Here is a 20452-nt window from a genome sequence, read left to right as displayed (position 1 = left end):
CGGGTGTGGCCCGAAAACAAACAAAAAAATCATTTTTTGCCACTCAGATCCTGGGATTAAATCAGAATTATGAAGGGTAAAGTGCTTGCCTTGCATCTGAAAAACCAAGATTCTTTACGAGCAGTGAATATGGTCCCATAAGAACTGCCAGGATTTGCTCCAGGTCTCAGAGCCAAGAATAGTCCTGAGTACCATACATTTTATCTAATTCCCAAGAACAAAATAAAATACATAATTCACATGTAATCAAATAATGATGAATGTTGGCTAGTTTGAAAACCACATATGTACTTTTCTTAGAGCATTTAGTATTTTTTTGTTTTGTTTTGTTTTTGTTTTTGTTTTTGGGCCACACCCGGCGGTGCTCAGGGGTTACTCTTGGCTGTCTGCTCAGAAATAGCTCCTGGCAGGCACGGGGGACCATATGGGACACCGGGATTCGAACCAACCACCTTAGGTCCTGGATCAGCTGCTTGCAAGGCAAACGCCGCTGTGCTATTTCTCTGGGACCTACTTAGAACATTTAAAACAAGGGGTTTCATTTCTTGCAGGAAGAGGGTGAACTAAGTGGGCTTTTGGGTGCTCATGTTCTCTGTCGCTCCCTTTCTATTTCAGCAGGCAAGAAGAATGAAGAAGAGAACCTCTTTGAGATCATCACGGCCAGTGAGGTTCACTATTTCTTACAAGCAGCAACACCCAAGGAACGCACTGAATGGATCAAAGCCATCCAGGTGGCCTCCCGAACTGGAAAGTGAAGGCACACCTGCAGCTCCTTACCATCCTCCCAAGGAAGCCCCACAAATATGTGTGGTCAGGGATCTGTCTACTTCTGGCAACCATCAGTGGGACATTCCATCTGTGGGGGCTCTGACTATAACTAACCCCATGCTGTGTGACATTCACGTGTACTGACCATTTGCTCACTCAAGCTTTACTGCCATTTTTCTGTCCTCCAGCAGATAGGACAAGCTATATGGCCTTGGGATAGTGCTTAGTCTTGCCAGTTCTCATGTTCCTCTTCTGGGAAACAGAATTGAACTAGAAGATCCCAGAAATCTTTCCTAACTTAAAACCCAGAACCTCTGCATTCTAATATCCATGCGCATGAAGGCCTCTCTAGTTGTCTGGCTGGTGTCCTTCCTTGGTTAATTCTGGGTCTTTAGAATATGAAACAACTCTTTCCTCTTAAACCACTGAAAAGCTCTGCTAAAAGTACTAAGAGTGTGAACACAAGACACTCCCGTTTTCTTGCTTTGAATCACAAACTCTTATATCAAAAGGATGAACTTTCTCCCTTTTCTTCACTCTATTCTGGCTCTTCCTGAAAGCCCAGCCCTGTGCTGAAATCTATGACTAAAGCTTTACTACATTTTAGATAGTCCATCTTCTGAGAAAACGATCTCAGAAAATTGAGAGTAGTGGGTTTTATTCCAGGTCTTGAAATTCCCAAGAGCAGGCATGTTCCACTCTCTCACTGAGGCTAATCTGAGAAGGGTCTATCTTGTCTCTTTCTGGAGCAAACCTCTACTTACTACCAGTAGGGAGGGGGAACTTCAAATCTATCTGATTCTATTTTTGTGTGTGTTTATAGATTAAAAGTTGTAATACTGAATGATATAACTGGTTCTCCCAGTTACAATGTGTAGGAGCTGGATGCCAAGTGGTGATGGGTTTATAGAAAAAGAGCACTAAAAAGTCTTAAATCTAGATAGAGTTCTAAATCTAGATAGTGGCCCTCAGGTGCTGTGCAGCACCATCAATTCTCCCATAACCAAAGCTGTTATGGCTTAGGACAAAGTTTAGCAGATTTTTTGAGGAATGCTTCTATGGAGTATTGTTGATCCCTTATCAGAAGAGTTACCAGGGTCTTTATTAAATAGATTATTTCCTATTTTTAATCCACTCATTAGTTAAGCTAGTCCAAATTTAAGAAATAAGGCAACTACAGAATCAGGTATGTGTGTGATGATGTATTTTTCAACTTTATATTTAAAATTTAATCTGTTTTGTTTTCTTTTGGGGAGTTTGACTTTTTTTGTATTATTTTTTATGTTTTTGCTTCCTTTTCCCCTTTCTTTTCTTAAACTGATTTTTATAGTCTCTAGATGGAAGCCTCCCATTTTTTGCTTGTTTGAATTTTTGCCCTCCCCATTTTTTCTTTCTTTTTTTTTTTCTCTTTTTCTTACCTTCAAACAGAACCACATAACTTGAACCATCTTGTTCTGTCTCACAAATTGAGGGGGAAATAATGGAGAGCACCAAAACCGAAGTCGTATGAACATTCAGTAGAAATAAAAAATGATCAGACTTAAACACCAAATCCAAAGCCAACTACAACAGAATTGAAACCCAAACTACAACAAGCTAGATACAGAAGGGACCGTTTATGATAGCAGCCCAGGGGGCAAAGAGGGGCGATATGGGATGCATGCTGGAAACAGGGATGGATGGAGGACAGCATTAGTGGTGGGAATTCCCCTGATTCAATGTCACTATGAACCTAAAATACTACTGTGAATAATTTGTAATCCACTTTGGTCAAAATAAAAATTATTAATAAAAATTTAAATTCCTGGTTCAACAAAAGAGAGTGAAAATTCTTCCTGATTTTATGAATTCTTTTTTCTTCTTTCAAATCCACAGTATATCACAATCCCCATTCCAAATCTCAAATTCATCAGTTGACTAGATGTAAAAAATGACCTTTTCTCTGAAATTTCTAAATAGGACTATTTTTTTTTTAGAATCAATGTTAAAATGTTTATTATATACGGCTGCAGCTGGACCCAGACGATCCCACATGCCAGGATTCCTGCTCCTTTCCTATGGGTATGGCTGGGAATCTGGGCAGACAGCTGGCCAATGGCCTCCTGGGCTGACCACTTAGTCCAGGAGGCCGAGATCCCCCCATGCCAAACTGGTCTTCAGGGCCATGTCTGGCAACTGGGCTCTGACGGGAGGGGGGAGGAGGGAAACTCCAATCCCATGCTTTTTCAAACTGGAGAGGAAGGCTACAGCTGGACCAGAAGATCCCACATGCCAGGATTACTGCTCTTCTTCAACTGGCATGGCTGGGAATCTGGACAGACAGCTTGCCAAAAGGCCCCCAGGAACTGACCAGTTAGTCCTGGAGACAAAGAGCCCCCATGCCAGGCTGGCTTTCAAGGCCAGGCCTGGCATCTGAGCTCTGGGGGGATGGGGAGGAGGCAAACTCCTCCCCCATGCTTTTTCATACTGGAGGGAGGCTGCAGCTGGACCCAGACAATCCCACATGCAGATTTCCTGCTCCTCTCCTACGGGTATGGCTGGGAATCTGGGCGGACAGCTGGCCAATGGCCTCCTGGGCTGACCACTTAGTCCAGGAGACCAAGATCCCCCCATGCCAAACTGGTCTTCAGGGCCACGTCTGGCAACTGGGCTCTGGTGGAAGGGGGAAGAGGGAAACTCCTCCCATATTCATACTGGACCCCCTGCAGCAGTGTCTCTTCTTACTAATACTCATTTTTATAACTGTGCGGGTGCAAATATACTTTTTAAGCATTATCTAAAAATGTTCTTCATTCTAGATGGTTTCTAGGAAAGGAAATGGAATACCAAAGATTTGGAAGATAACACTCAAATAGATCTTTAAAGTCGTTTTTATGGACGTGACTTTCCATACTGACTCCAAGCTGAAATCACAAACAATTCATATACATATATGTATATGTACATGTATATTGTATATAGCCCCTGTCATATATTGCCTCTCCCTTACCCCTGTGTCTCTTCTATCCCCTCATCTCCCAATCCTGATCTGTTATCTTCCCCTAATTTAACCCTCTTTACCCTCAGTTCCTAACTCGATAGGCACCAAGATTGACCTCCTGCCCCAACAGACCACCTTCCAGCTCCTCAGTGAAAGACACCCTCTGGGTCCCCGTTCTCATGCATCGGCAAAGAACTACAACCAGAACGCCTTCTGACTCATGCTTGAGGGCCCCTCTCACCCCCACCAAATTGTGGACTGTTTCACAATACAGGAAACGACCTTAGCAAAACTCCCAGCTCAAAGACACTATATGGTCTCGTAATGCAGCAAAGCATCTCTCAAACTCAATTCCAAGGCCTGTGAATCAAAAAGTACCTTGGCTTTTACCCCCACAAGAATATATCAAAAGACTTAATTGGGAGTCTTATATTGCCTATCAAGGCTCAATACCTGTATAACTATACATCTTAAGATGTGTATTCCTAAATATACAAGTAGCCTCCTCCACCACTTGTTTTATTCAAATACCTTTTCTTTTTAACTCAGTTTTATTTATTTGTTCTATTTTAATATATACATTTTTTTCTCAATCCTTACCATTTTTGGTGCTGCTTGGTACAAAAAGACTTGACTGGGATAAAAGGTCAGAACAAATCCAGACGACAGAAACTATTTGTGCAGCCTGTCATCCTTACCCAGAATAGCACCAGCAACACAGTATGACACCATATGTTTTTGTATGAGCACAATAAAAAAAGGGGAAACCAAGCTAACAATAAGACAAAATCAGAAGACCTGTCACCCTTTGGTAGATCCAAAAGCCAAGATCGCGATTTACAGATGACTGGCTGCTAGAACCATAACCGGACGGTATACACCGTGGGACCAATAAAAAAGCCCTAGTCTAGGGTTTGAACTACGACCTGCACAACAACCATGAACCCCACTTCCAAAGGTCTAGCAGAGACAATCGTAAAGGAATCTGGCTTCTGGAAGCACAAAGAAAGATGCTGTCCTAAGTGCCATCCTAGGTACAGTGCAAAGACCAAGACCACCAACCATAGAAGATGGATTAAAATGACAATGAGGGAACAGAACTACTCCTGAACCACAAAGACTGACGTCATTGTAAATCCCAATCCTGAACTTGTGCAGATACTGAGATCTCAAGACACAGAGGTCTGTTTGTACCACCCAGAACAGAACGGAAGTCTCCCAAACACGACAAAAGACCACCGGGAGAGTAAATGATCTTGAACAGAGTCTATAGTTGATCCCATGACAATATATTCCAAGGGCGGAGAAACCCATAACTCTTAGGCCAAGTGAATTCCTTTTCGAATGACCCCGACATTTACTGTGCCAGGGCAGGAGGAAAAAAAAAAAAAGCACAAAGCATTGTTTACTTATTATATATTATTTTATACCTTAATTTATTATTATTACTATTATTTTTACTTACATAACTATTTTTTGATCGATTTCTCTGTGTAGGTGTGGTTATTGAAGATGTTGTCCCCAGATATTCCTAGTTTTTTCTCCTCTTTTCTTTTCTTTCTTTATGGGCTAAGTCATGTTTCTTATATCAGGACCATGGCGGTTTTTTCTTTTTTTTTTCTTTTTTTTTGTGTTTGTTTGTGTTGTTTTGCTTTGTTTTATTTGTTTGTTTGTTTTTTGTTTTTGTTTTTGTTTTGTGCATGTGTGGTGCTTACCATTATTGTTGGAGTCCTCACTGGATAATGGACACTTTTTTTTGTTTTGTTTTGTACTGATGGAATGTTTCATTTTCTTTTTTCTCCATCGCCCCCCAAATCGATGATGAGAACCTCTAGAAGGACTCTGCCCACTTTTGGAGTATTAGACTTTTACCCCAGTTTACTACTTTTCTCTTCTTCAGACCAAACCACGCAAACTTAACTAGCTAGGCCTACCACCCAGTTAGAGGGGGAAATTAGGGAGACACCTAGACCAATCAGATGCAAGACTACTAGGTGGTAGGATAGGTACATAGGGGACCACATATTCTAGCAGCCCTGGGGGTGAAGGAAGTGGATATGGGAGATACGACAAAAACAGAGGTGAAGGGAAGACAATTTGGTGATGGGAATCCCCCCTGATGTTATGTAAATATTTAACTAAAATATTATTGTCAACATGTAAACCACTATGATCAAAATAAAAAATTATATATATATTAAAAAAAAGGGGAAACCAAAGACACAGAAACAAGATTTTATCTTCTAGGGATAAGAACTCGCTTTTTATAGCAGAAGGGTGCCTCCCATCCTGAACATGTGTCATGTGGATACAACCAGTCCTCAGGAGATTAGACAGTGTTAGTCTAACCCAAAACCCCAGATCCCTGACGTAAAAATGATACAGCTCCAGGCAACACCACCAGGAACTAAGCTCCATTGGGAGATTTATAACACTACTCTGTTACCAACTTGTGCCAGTTTTGATATGACAATGAGGAAAGGAAAACTTGACCCAAGACCAGGCTGTCCTATCACATCACCTAACACTAAATGGAAATGAGAAGAGATATCGTCCTTTGAACTGTGAAAAATAAGAGCAGCAACAACAGAAAACTGACTTTGACAATCGTGACTGAACCTACCTTGGGACTAATAAGAAAAACCCTACCCTTGGCTGTAGCCCAGGACACATAAAACAACAACAACAACAAGAACAAGATGTCTTATTGCAGAGGTCCAACTTGGACAACAGAGACTGAGCAGAACCTTTGGATCCATAATATCCTAGGCTTTGGCTTAGGGACTGAATAAAAACAGGGAGCAAGTGTTACAGAAGACTGAACACAACAACAACGATGGATAGGAACCTCTAGAACCTAGAGACTCTATCCTAGACCCTGACCTATAACCTGCGTAAATATCAAGATCGCTAGCTACAGTGGCTTGATTTTCCCAACACAACTGAGAGGAAACTTTCCTGGCATCACAAAAAAGCCTTTGGGATGGGGTAATGAGTATATATGGAGCCAGGGGTTGATCCCATGATGGTATGCTTCAAGGATGGAGAAACCCTGAATCTCTTAGGCCATGGGAATTCCCTTTCTTCCCCAATTCTTACTGTGCCTATGCAAAAAAAAAAAAAAAGTGGGGGGAACGCCAAACCCTACCACTCCAGCACCCATACTTTTTCTTGTTTGTTTTGATTTGTTAGCTTTTGACTTTATTTTCCTTCTCTTTTTTCTTCCACTTTTTCTTTTTCACTCTTGTGGTTATTATTTAGATTTATTTTTATTTTTATTTGCCGGGTCCATTTATTTTTCTTTTTTCTTTCATTTTTCTTTTTTTTTCTCTCTCTCTTCTTTCTTTTTTTTGGTAGTTGTCACCATTTTTTCTCCCTTTTTTCTTATCCTTTTTTATCTCCAATGATGGTGGAATAGATGCTCAATCTGTAAAGTGGAGACCAGTTGCACTAGCAATCTGAGGAGTAGAGAAGGGAGATATGGGATGCATACTGGGAACAGGGATGGAGGGAGGACAGCACTGGTGGTGGGAATGCCCCTCATTCATTGTCACTATGCACCATAAATGATGCAGTGAAAGATTTGTAATGCACTTTGGTCACAGTAAAAATTAAAAAAAATTTATTATATGCAATCAGTTTTAGGTTTTGAAATACACATGATGCATTTACCATCATTTTGCTAAGGACTAGTTTGGTGAGTACATTTCACTTTTTTTTTTTTTTCATTTTTTTTGGTTACACCTGAGAGGTTACTCCTGGATCTGTGCTCAGAAATCACTCCTGGCAGACATGGGGGACCATATAGGATGCTGATATTTGAACCACTATCTGTCCTGAATCAGCTGCATGCAAGGCAAATGCCCTACCTCTGTACTATCTCTACAGCCCCTACATTTCACTTTTCATCAGTAATTTTCCCCTTCTATAGCCTGCTTTTTTCTGTGAAGGTGTAATACCATTCCTTATTTTTCATATTATCTCATAATATGCTAGCCTTTTGTTTTTTGTTTTGTTTTGTTTTTGATTTTTGGGTCACACTGACAGCGCTCTGGGGTTACTCCTGGCTCTATGCTCAGAAATCGCTCCTGGCAGGCTCAGGGGACCATATGGGATGCTGGGACTTGAACTACCAACCTTCTGCATGCAAGGCAAACACCTTACCTTCATGCTATCTCTCCAGCCCCTAATATGCTAGCCTTTTGCATAAATCTAACTCAGTATATCTTAATAGATAATAAAATATAGGATAAATAAAGATAAAGTTTAAGAAATAAGAATACATGGGGGGATCTCGGTCTCCTGGACTAGGTGGTCAGCCCAGGAGGCCATTGGCCAGCTGTCTGCCCAGATTCCCAGCCATACCCATAGGAGAGGAACAGGAATCCTGGCATGTGGGAATGTCTGGGTCCAGCTTCAGCCTTCCTCTCCGGTGTGAAAAAGCATGGGATTGGAGTTTCCCTCCTCCCCTCTCCCCCCCAGAGTCCAGTTGCCAAACCTGGCCCTAAAGACCAGTTTGGCATGGGAGGATCTCGGTCTCCTGGACTAGGTGGTCAGCCCAGGAGGCCATTGGCCAGCTGTCTGCCCAGATTCCCAGCCATACCCGTAGGAGAGGAGCAGGAATCCTGGCATGTGGGATCGTCTGGGTCCAGCTGCAGCCTCCCTCTCCAGTATGAAAAAGCATGGGGGAGGAGTTTGCCTCCTCCCCATCCCCCCAGAGCTCAGATGCCAGACCTGGCCCTTGAAAGCCAGCTTGGCGAGATGGACTCTCAATCTCCAGGATTAACTGGTCAGTCCTGGGGGCCTTTGGCCAGCTATGTGTCCAGATTCCCAGCTATGCCAGTAGAAGAGGAGCAGTAATCCTGGCATGTGGGATTTCTTCTGGGTCCAGCTGCAGCCTTCCTCTCCAGTGTGAAAAAGCATGGGATTGGAGTTTCCCTCCTCCCCTCTCCCCCCCAGAGCCCAGTTGCCAAACCTGGCCCTGAAGACCAGTTTGGCATGTGGGGATCTTGGTCTCCTGGACTAGGTGGTCAGCCCAGGAGTCCATTGGTCAGCTGTCTTCCCAGATTCCCAGCCATACCCGTAGGAGAGGAGCAGGAATCCTGGCATGTGGGATCGTCTGGGTCCCTGATTATTTTTTATTTCCACTACATGTTCATATGACTGGTCCTGGTATCATCCTTTTCCCCCCAGTTTATGAGGCTGAATGATTCAAGTCATGTGATTCTGTTTGAGATAAAAAGGATAATTAAAGGAAAAGAAAAAAATTGGTAGCAACCACAAAAAAATTAAGAAAAAAGAAAAAAGGAAAAGAAAGAAATAATGCACCCAGCAAAAAAGTCATCAAATAATAACCACAGGAATGAAAAAGAAAGGAAAAAATGGAAAAAAAAAGAGAGGAAAAATAATATAAAAAACAAACAAAACAAAACAAGAAAAAGAGGGAGTGCTGGAGTGGCAGGGTTTGGTGTTCCCTCACCTTTTTTCTTTTTTTCTTTTTTTATATAGCCACAGTAAGAATTGAGAAAGAAAAGAAATTCCTGTGGCATAAGAGATTCAGGGTTTCTTTGCCCGTGAAGCATACCATCATGGAACAACCACTGGCCCCATACATACTTATTTCCACATTTCAAGGGCTTTTATGTGGTGCCAGGAAACTTTCCTTTCAGTTGTGGATGAGAAAATCAGGCACTGTATGTAGATATCTTGGTATTTGTGCAGGTCATAGGACAAAGTCTAGGATAGAGTCTTTATGGTTCTAGAAGTTCTGTTCCATCATTGTTGTTGTGTTCAGTCTTCCGTAACAAGTGCTCCCTGTTTTTGCTCAGTCCCTAGGCCAAATTCTAGGATATTACAGTTCCAAAGGTTCTGCTCAGTCTCTGTTGTCCAAGTTGGGCCTCTGTAATAAGAAATCTTGATTTTTTTCAAGAGCCCTAGGCTACAGCCTAGGGTTGGGTTTTCCTTATTGGTCCCAAGATAAGTTCTGCCCAGTCACGGTTGTCAAAGGCAGTTTTCTGTAGTTAGTGCTCTTAGTTTTTGCACAGATCAAAAGACGTTACATCTTCCACTTATTGTTAGTTGATGTGATAGGACAACTTGGTCTTAGTTCAAGTTGTCATTTCCTCGTTGTCATATCAGAACTGGAACAAGTTGGTGCCAGAGCAATGTTAGAAATCTCCCAAACAGAGTGTAGTTTCTGGTGTTGTTGCAGGGAGCTGTATCAGTTCTACGTCTGGGATCTGGGGTTTGGGATTGGACTAACACTGTCCAATTTCATGGATACTGAGTTCTATCCACATGACGCATGTTCAGGATGGGAGACACCTTTGTGTTATAAAAAGTGTGAGTTCTTATCCCTAAAGGATAAGATCTTGCTTCTGTGTCTATGGTTTCCCCTTGTTGAAATTACTTTTCCTTTTAAGACCAAAGTTATGGGCCAGAGAGACAGCATGGAGGTAGGGCATTTGCCTTTCATGCAAAAGGACAGCAGTTTAAATCCTGGCATCCCATATGGTCCCCCAAGCCTGCCAGGAGTGGTTTCTGAGCATAGAGCCAAGAGTAATTCCTGAGTAATGCTGGGTGTTACCCCTCCCAAAAGACCGAAGTGATATATTAGAGAGGTAGGGTGCTTATCTTGCACTCTGCTTGGCACTGCCAGGAGTGAGCACTTGACATTGCCAACTGTGATCCAAAATAAAAGAAAGAAAAAACTTTTATTTTTCATACTAAATCCTTATAAGATAGACTGGCTGGCAATAAATTTGTTTTATTTTTTGTTCATCTATAAAATTCTTTATACTTTCTTCTACCCTAAATGACAATCTGGCAGAGCAGAATGTTCTCCATTGAAAACTATATTTACTCAAAAATAACTTTGAATACCTCTCTCATGCTCATCTCTTCTGTCTTGTATAGTTCCCACAGAAAGAAAAACATTGTAAAAATAATTAAAAATTGTGCAGATTTGGGGCTGGAGTGGTGGCTCAAGAGAAAGGGCATTTGCCTTGTTCACACTGACCTAGGATGGACCTCAATTCAATCCCCCAGTGTCCCATATGATTCCCCAAACGAGGAGTGATTTCTGAGCGCCTAGCCAGGGTTAACCCCTGAATGTCACTGTGGCCCAAGAAGCAAAAAAAGCAAAAAAAAAAAAAAAAGCAAAAAAAAAAAAAGCAAAAAAAGCTAATAAATATATACTTTCACAGATATTCCTGTAGGTCTTTAAGATATGAAAACCAAAACAGAAAAACAATTCCAGTGTTTGAATGTTGACATCTTAGAGCTCCTCAGTGACACCATTTACCCTAGCATCCCTGAGAAATCTCTGTCTAGAAGGTTATTCCATGCACCAAATTACAGTATTATCACCAGAAGTTACATATCATCTGGTGCAACCATCATTCTCAGAGAGAAAATAAGACTCTGAGTCTGATGTCTCATATAAGGTTTATGAAAATTTTGAGGCTAACCAGTGTACACAGTCCTAAATTTAATCTAAGTTCACTTTCAAATCACCATGCTACCCTCACTGCACTGATTTTCTTTCCTTTCCTTTTTTTATTGTAAAGGATTGCTAGAAATGAAGATGTAAAATCCCCCTTTGAAGAATTACAATCAACAATAGATAAAAGTGTCTCCATCTAAACCAATCCTGAGAAGATGAATTTTTTTCAGCATTGACTCTCCAGAAATCCACTCCCAAGTCCCAGAAATCCAAAAGTAAAACAAAAAAATTGTGCAGATTCACTTCATGAAATATTTCTGAAAATAAAGATGAATTGTTATTAATAGATGCAACAATAATTAATTTAAAAATTAATTTCAAAATGAATGTTCTACGTTTAAAAAGCCAGACAAAGGGCCAGAGATATAGTACAATCTTGCATGCTGGTTTATTCCCTAGCATAGTCACCTGAGCTCCTCCAGGTGTAATCCCTGTGCACAGAATCAGTAATATGTCTTGACCATGGCAAGCTGTGTCTCAAACATTAAAAAAAAAATTAAGGCAGACCAATAGAGTTTATTCCTTATTGACATAAATTCTAAATTTATAATATAGAGAATAAAATATACTAGTGGTTGTTGGTGATGGGGCAAAGAGAAGAGAAACTTGAGGGTCCAGAGGCACAGGAATTTCAGAAGGAGAGGTAAGAGTAATAGATATTTGATTTATCTGTTTTAAAATTGTATACTTTGTCTATGCGCTGACTGTATGCCAATTATACCTCAATGAATCTATATTTTGCCTGTAGGAGGTTTTGGCAGACACAAGGCTACAAGGAACTGTTAGCCCCTTCTTGGCTGATACCCCCTGCTTTTAGTATTCTAAAGACTGATCCAGAATCAGAATTTAATATTCTTGGTCTCCCTTCTGTTCAAGTGAGATGTATTTGCAAGTAAAAAATCTTCTTTTGTATGCCAGAATACTTTGAGAATATGATATTTACTGAAATGTCTTCTCATAGTAGAGTAGCTAAGCACCTTTCAAATATAAAGTTTTTAATCACCTTCTGAAAACTATTAGTCCAGGCACCAGTCTTGTTAAAAAAGGCCTTGACCCTGAGATTCATTCTCTGGAAGTGGCCCCTGTCATCATATATACATATATATATATATATATATATATATATATATATATATATATATATATATATATATAATGCTTAGGGAATATTACTGCCTCTGCACTCAGAGATTATTCCTGGTGGTTCTGGAGGGCCAAATGGGATACCAGGGATCCAGTCTTGATTAGTCATAACAGATCATAATGTAAGCACCCTACCCATTGTACACAAGCTCTTCTTGAAAGAACTAGGAAGAGGATAGGGGGAAGGCAATCAAGATACCAGTGGGAAATTGTTCTTAACATATTCATCCCCTCCTCTCTCATATCAATCACCTTTCTTGAGACTTACCTTTTATGTATTTGCAACATGATAGAAAATGTCTATTATTTTAGATATCTCATTAGTTGGGTTTTGTCATGAAAGGCTTCCTATTATTGGAATTATTCCTAGATAGTAACTCAGTAGAAATATATTTTATAAAGCAAATTCATGATTCTTGATAAGATTTCCAAACAAAGACCAGAATAATAGGAGAATGGTGAGCAAATTGTGTTGAGCTCATATTAAGATTGAGGCCTTGCTTACTTTGCATTGAGACTTGGTGCTTGAAGTTTCATTTACTGAAGCCCTTCTAACACAATGGTACACTGAAGGAAAATAACCTTAAATGATTCCAAACTTTTCTACTATTATGAGAAGTTAGTTGATATCTCGAATCAGTAGGTTGATCAAATATCAGACCTACTTTAAAGTGAATTAGAGAGAGAGAGAGAGAGAGAGAGAGAGAGAGAGAGAGAGAGAGAGAGAGAGAGAGAGAGAGAAGAAAATGTCTGGCCAGATGCAGGCAGAAAAAAGGATGGAAGGAAAATTGGAGGCTTACTGGCAAAAAATATGCACTGTGAAGGGTATTGCACATTTCATGATGGAAACTTAATCATGAATAACTTTGCAATTTTGAAAAAAGAAATAACTGTATTATGAACAATATTGTAACTACAATGTTTAAATAAAGTAATTGTTTAAAAAATTTTCCTTGAGGCCGGAGAGATAGCACAAGTGGCGTTTGCTTACAGTGGCGTTTGCTTTGCAAGCAGGACCAAAGGTGGTTGGATCAAATCCCGGCATCCCATATGGTCCCCCGTGCCTGCCAGGAGCTATTCCTGAGCAGATAGACAGGAGTAATGAGCACCGCCGGGTGTGGCCCAAAAACAAAAACAAAAACAAACAAACAAAAAATTTTTTCCTTGTTCTTTTCTTAACTGATGATTCAAAACAAATTAGAACAAGTAGGAGGACAGGTGTTCTCACAACAAAGCAATGTGACTTTAAAAAAGTGACCAAAAGATGGTCTGGAACCTTTTGCTCATCTTCACAAAAGAGTTGAACCTCTAGGAAAGCAGAAAAGCAATTAGAAAGATAGTTTTCTTAGAGAAAGGAGCTGCCAGGATTGAATTTTCCTTTTGACTTTGCAGAGGTAGCTAAGAGTATTAATTTGGACTCCCTACACTACACAGTTTCGAGATTATGACTCGACCTGTGTCCACTGGAATCTGTGAGTAATACTTCTTTTTACTTTGTGTGGTTGAGTGCGCAGGTTCTAAAAACTCACCAAAGCTTCTCTCAAGTGGCAGTTCTAAAATTTTAAATTTTGGTTTGGTTTGATATTGAGACTATACTCATCAGATGATACTTGTGTTTACCATTCAGTTTTTAAGTTGGTGGTTCAGTGGGTAGTTTTGGCCCATGTGGCACTGGAAATTAAACTGAGGGTCTCATACATGCAAGATAAGTATTCTAACGATGAGTAACATCTCCAGCTCTGAAGTGGTGGCCTTGTACTTGAACTGTCTCCTTGAATTGCTGGAGAAAGCAGAAGTAGCTTTACAGAAAAGTGAACAGAGAGAACCCTGCTAAATTAGTCACTCTTTACCACCACACACTTCTCAAGCCCAGCAGGCCTGATTTTGTGATGGCAAATTCAAACTTTTAAGTGAGGTTCATAGCAATGAATGAAACATTGCATTTTAATTATCCCATTTGAGTAGTTTTGTGACTTGAAGTAACTGAAGGATTTTGTTGGTTTGTTTGTTTACTTTCCTCCAAGAGATTGAAAAGATTGTGCCATCTGCCAAGTATCTATTGGGGTGGAAAAGATTTAGTTCCAGAGAACTGACTTTGAAGGGTTATGGAAATAAAAGAACAGATGTTTATTCCTAATTATTCCTTAGGTGTCATCTTTTTTTGTAACATCATAATGATTGTTTTCCTAGATGGATATTCATGAAAGGATATTAAGACTGCAAGTTCTCAACAAGCTCATGCTTCCAGGATTGAGATGATTTGCATTCCCCAGTCCTTTAGGTTTGGATGACCCCATAGGACCAGTTATGATTGAACTATTTCACTGTAATGTAAGTCCCTCAAGAGCTTCTTTCTTTCATTTTAAGTGGACTCTATATCCTCCATTGTCTTGTGCAATCACAAGTAGCTCCTGAGTACTTGGAAGTGTCTATTCCTAATTGAGATGTACTTTACATATAAATAAAATCCAGATTTCAAGGAATTAATATTTAAAGTGACCGACCTCATAAGTAATTCTCACATTCATTACTTGTTGAGAAGAAGCTGTTGTGAATATAATGGTCTATAAAAAGTTGATATTTTGAGTCTTTGACCTCATAAATAATTTCTATATTTCTTGCTTATTAAGAAGATGCTATTGTGAATATAGTAGGCTATTAAAATTGGTTTTCTGAATCTTTCTTTACTAAAAAATAACAGAACAGATACTCCAGTCAATAGAGAGTTACTATAAAGTATGAACAAATAAATGCCTGCTATTTTAAGTCATTGGGGTTAGGAATCATTTGTCGCTGCAGTTATAATACTATGGCAATTGTTAGTAATCAACAAGGAAGTGAAAAAGAGCAAAAGTGAACAATACTATTTAGTGACAGCTCCAAATGTAGCCTTCCCTCCTTGTTTTGTTTAGGTATATCTTTTCCATGACCAATAACCAAAAATGGCAGCATCTTTAATGGTCCTTGTCATCCTACTTAAATTTTGGTATTGTAGCAGTTCATGAGAATAGTAAACCCCAAATGTGTTTTTCTGTTTCTTAGTGTTTTAGACACACAAAATAGATAACTTTTTGTTGGTATTGTCTTTAGGTTAAAAAATGAGGTCAGCATTAGGTTAACAGTCTCATTGCCACACTTTGGTCATTTGTTTCCTGTAACAGGGAGTGACCCAGTTGGATAAGCAACCCAGTCTTTTGTTGGACTCATTTCCCGTTTCCTGTTGACCTTTCAAAGTTGTGAGGTGCTGGCACTCTGGCCACAGGCTTTGAATTTATTTGAGGAATCTCTAAGACAAGATCATTAGATTTCAATTTTGGTGCTCTATTTTCAAAATAATATTCATTGAATGATTTTAACAGAAAAACAAATTCCAATGAAGAATTGAGAAATGCGAGGGTATGAGCTTTGCCTTGATTGAAAGATGGCTTAGAAAGAGCAGTTGTAATAGTCTGTTTTCTGACTTGGGAAATCTTTGATGGATAGTTTTGGGTGGAGTTGGCTTTATCTTTTTTCATTTAAGACTTGGTCATAGACAATAAGCAGTTTATGACTCATTCATGCACCAGTTGTAAGATATTGGGCTAGAATATTGTTCTCTGAACCACTCTACAAAATACTCTTAGTGTTTATTGACCACATGTGGAGAGTATTTAAAGCTATATGTCACTGTGCCATAAAATTCTTTAGTTATTGCACTTTAAACCTTTTGTGAATAAGAGAGGATTATGTTAGTTAAACATCCTAGGTATATTTTAAATGTATGATAGCCACAAAAATAATTCCCATCCTACACAGATTTCTATGTTAATATAATTGTGTTCTTTGACACATAAAGTTATCATTTTTGATCATATAAAACTACTATTAAATTATTTGTTACATATCAATGTATAGTAGAATATATTATTTAAAATAACTGCTATAAATTTAAAGAATTATTTTAAAACAATGAGTTCTGTTCTGGTAAAAACTAGGGATTTAAAGAGATGAAACAAAGATGTTAGTAGAAGTTCAAATATCAGAGGCTTGTGTATGCTCTTAGTTATTTAAAGATGCAAAAATGGAAAATATAGGGTGCATATGTTCATTTTCTGAGAGCTCACTTTGTGGCAATTGGAGAAATATGAGTCCAACCTGAACAAGTGTATAACTGAAAGACAAATTTACTACAAGAAACTTGATTATACAGGAAAAGTGAGAAATGGTGACAGCTAGATAGACAGAAAACCAAGGAAGTGGTTATTTTAGGAATATGAGAAACTTTTTTGATATTGAAATGTTAGTTGTTTTTCAACTATATTTTTAAAAAATGGGTTTTGTCAATGAATAAAGTATTGGTATAGTCATTCCAGTCTTTTTGAGAGTGTTCATTGTTTGAAGGATTGTCTTCCAACCTTTGACTTGAGTCTGTGTTTGCTCTATTTAAATGTGTTTCTTGTAGGTAACATAATGTTGAGTTCAATTTTCAGAACCATTTTTCCACTCTGTGTCTCTTGATTGGTTCATTTAGTCCAATGGTATTGAGATAGACTATTGTCATGAAAATCTGTGCCATTTTTTTTGTAGAAATTTGGTGTCTTTGTCTTGCCTTAAAGTAGCCCCTTAAGTTCTTTTAAAGTTGGTTTTGAGTCTGTTAGGTTTCTGAGCTGTTTATCTGAGCAGCTTTGTAGCTTTCCTTCAAACCTGAATGAGAATATGGCTAAGTGAAGTATTCTTAGGGAGGCATTCATTTTATTGATTTTATTTCACTATATTCCAACATCACCTTCAGGTTTGCAGAGTTACTTGTGATCTAAACACGCTGTAAATCTTAAGGATGCTCCATTTTATGTAAATTTCTTTTTTGATTTTGCTGCTTTCAGTATTCTTTATCTTTCTGTAGCTTTCATCATTACATCTAGGATGTTTTCAAAACTACCATTTCATTCACAAAGCATTGCTTTCCCATTGTTACCTCTGCAGTGTGGTGGTGTTTTTTATAAGTGTTGCTGTGTGGTTCATTGATTAGATAGCTCTGCTCTTGTTGAGGCACACTGACCCAGAGTGAAACATTTTTTTTTGAGTCAGAAAGAGGACCCTGCTTTTTGTATGTCTGCCTCAATTTGTTGGGGCTGTGTGGATGGGTAGAATCAGGTTGGGGTGACTGGCAGACCTCTGTCCTTGTCCTGATGCTTCTTTTTCCCTTGGGTAGCATTGACTGGGATGAAAATGGCTCATATTCATGAAAAGGACACTGCTGCCAGTCTGTCTGTTTGTTTCAGTTCTGCAATGAACATAATGAAGTTTAAAATTTTTATTTGGTTATTTACATAGTTTTTAATACTACTAAACTTGTAAATATTTCAAGCTTAATCATTAACATTTTTACTCAATTATCTCATTTATTCCAGGACTGTTCTCTGCGAATAATGGATTCAGAAGACTTACCTTTTGAAAGAAACAAATTAGACAAAGTTTTATTGACCATTAAAATTTTAGTTAAATGTTATACAAGTAGAATTAAAAAATCTCGTTATTTCTGTATTTGATTATAATAATGCCAGTGAATTATATAATATAATTATTGCTATAAGATTTATAATCTCATTTCTAGAAAATGTTTTGAAAGGAAAGAAAGAAGAAAAGTTGAGGAAATCCTAGAAAGGTAACTTTTTTCCTTTTTATATCAAATACACTGAAGAATTTAAGCTTTCTCTCTTGTTAGTGACAGAAATTTGTTAAATGGAATAAATGGAAAAGGTAATTATTTCATATACCATAATTATTTCAAGGGAAGTTTCCCAAGATCATACTAAGTAAATAATAAGAGTTAAAGGTCCTCAGAGAGGACTCTACTATAGTTGGTATTATTTTGAGAAAAGCAATTCCTTTAAAGAAAAGGGAAAGTCATAACATAAGGGAGGGTTTGGGAAATAAGGCTGATAGTAGAGATTGCAGAAATGCAAATATATACTTGACTCATGAGCAAAGAAGAATTAAAGTTTTACAGTAGGTATTCACCAAAGGAAACTATGTAGAAGTCAGAAATATTCATCTTTATGTTTGAAAACCTGGAAAGATCCATGAATGGAGATCAGGGACATGAAGTATCTAGTAAAGTGTTAAGTAAAGATGTGATCTATAGAAAACTCTCTGAAACCTAGGGAGAAAAGCAATTCTAAAAGAAAAGGGAAGTGGTCAACAGTGACAAGTACATAAAGATTAAGGAGATTGAGGCCACATAAAGACTGTTAGATTTAATCATTACAACATCATGATATAAAAAAAACCATGATATTCTTCAAAATACAGAATGATGGTGAGAGGTAAAATCCAGTTCAAAGAAATGGAGGAGGGCAGTAAAATGATGTTTAAGTACTATTTATTCTAGACACTCTTTACATTAAACTATGAGACAGAGAATTGACTTGCAGCCTCTAACAATAATAGAGCAATTGCAATTACTTACTAAAACCACTGGATACTTGTACACTGATAGGGGAATAAATAAGATGGGCAAGATTCCTCTATTGTAGAACTTGCATTCTGGAGTGGAAAGAGAGAGTCTGTAAGTACAGATATTAACTAGTTACCTTTTAGAAAATTATAACTTGAAAACATGATGGAAACTGGTCTACAATTCCAGCAGTGAATACAGATGGTTTAGACAAGACTAGAGCATTGATGACAGAGGAAAGGGGTCAGATTTGAGATAAATTTTTGTACAATAAAATAAAAAATATCAAATGATATTGAAGATTAGAGGAAAAGACAAATAAAGGATTAATCCAAAGTTTTTGGCCTAAGTTATTGGATAAATACTGGAACCATTTACTGAGATCTGAAGAATAGAGGGGTAAACATGTGGTTGAAGGTAACGTAATAGAAATTAGGAGCTTCACTTTACTATAATAGAGTGGACCAAGTGTTTTTTTTTCCTTGCTGGAGTACTTACTATTTGAAATTATAGATAAACAGAAGGAATTTCCTGGAGAAGAGTGTCAGAATACCAGACTGGCCTATTTATTTTTACATTGCTAAATTGACAGTTTAAAGGCACTGCTTTGCAAACATGGGGCCACCATCAAGGAGCAAATTATGAGATCTTCATTCCCAAGGCTCACAGTTTTGCTAAAGAATGTAGCAAAATTACTATTCAATTTAAATTATAGCAATTATCTGGGTGTTTGAAATTCTTGTGTCTTGAAACCAGTAGACAACAAGTGAATTTACTAATTCAAAATGTAAGAGATTTTTTTGTCAGTAACACCATTTATGGTAGTTAGATGAAGGTGAAAGGAAAGAGATCGAGAAGTTGGGAAGCAGGATCAAATAGAAAATACCTCACATTACAAATATCTGGCCATGTTTCAGCCAACACTATGGGAAAAGTCCAGCAAAAAGTTGGCCTGTTGGGGATCCCAGGACTGAGAAGATGTGACCAAGCTATTGTATTCCGCCATGATTTGCAACTAAGAATAAACATGGCTTGACTCAACAGCATGGATGGATATGAAGGTGCTAACTATTTTAGGCTGTTAGCTAATGCTACTTCTCCTTATTGAATGTTTGTTCTTGAAAAAATTATCATTTTGTATTGTCATACATATAATGCAATTTTTACAAAACTTTTGAATAATAAAAACAAATTATAGCACAAAATACAGAGAAAAATATAATTGTCAGACTTACACATTTAAAAATGTATTGGGTCATTTTGTGGAAAGAACTTTGCCCCTGGATAGCATTCTTTGGGTCTCAAGTTGCTAGCAATTTTTTTGTTTTGGTTTTTGGGCCACACCCCATGATGCTCAGGGGTTACTCCGGGGTATGTGCTCAGAAATTGCTCCTGGCTTGGGAGACCATATGGGATTTCGGGGGATTGAACTGAGGTTTGTCCTAGGCTAGCATAGGCAAGGCAAATGCCTTTCCACTTGCGCCACTGCTCCGGCCCCTCAAGTTGCTAGCAATTTGTTCGTTATATCTAACTTCATTGTTTTCTCAGTTATTTGTGATTGCCAGTTCTAACCACTCTTTTTAAGTTAAAAGAACTACTTCCCAATTGATACTACATTACA

The 20452-nt window shown here is 38.4% G+C and overlaps 1 protein-coding gene across 1 annotated transcript in view; it reads left to right on the top strand.

Annotated features, from left to right (window-relative positions):
* The window catches only part of PLEK (pleckstrin), a 27568-nt gene extending 26710 nt beyond the window's left edge, over positions 1 to 858 (top strand). The window contains exon 9 of the mRNA XM_049785092.1: positions 619 to 858. Coding sequence (XP_049641049.1) covers positions 619 to 755 — 137 coding nt within the window. The 3' untranslated portion in view covers positions 756 to 858. The remainder of the gene's footprint in view (positions 1 to 618) is intronic.
* Positions 859 to 20452: the final 19594 nt, after the last annotated feature.

Source organism: Suncus etruscus, chromosome 12 (genome assembly GCF_024139225.1).
Source record: "Suncus etruscus isolate mSunEtr1 chromosome 12, mSunEtr1.pri.cur, whole genome shotgun sequence".
NCBI lineage: Eukaryota > Metazoa > Chordata > Mammalia > Eulipotyphla > Soricidae > Suncus > Suncus etruscus.
Note: the sequence above shows the minus strand (reverse complement) of the source record. Positions and strands in the feature narration are given on the sequence as shown.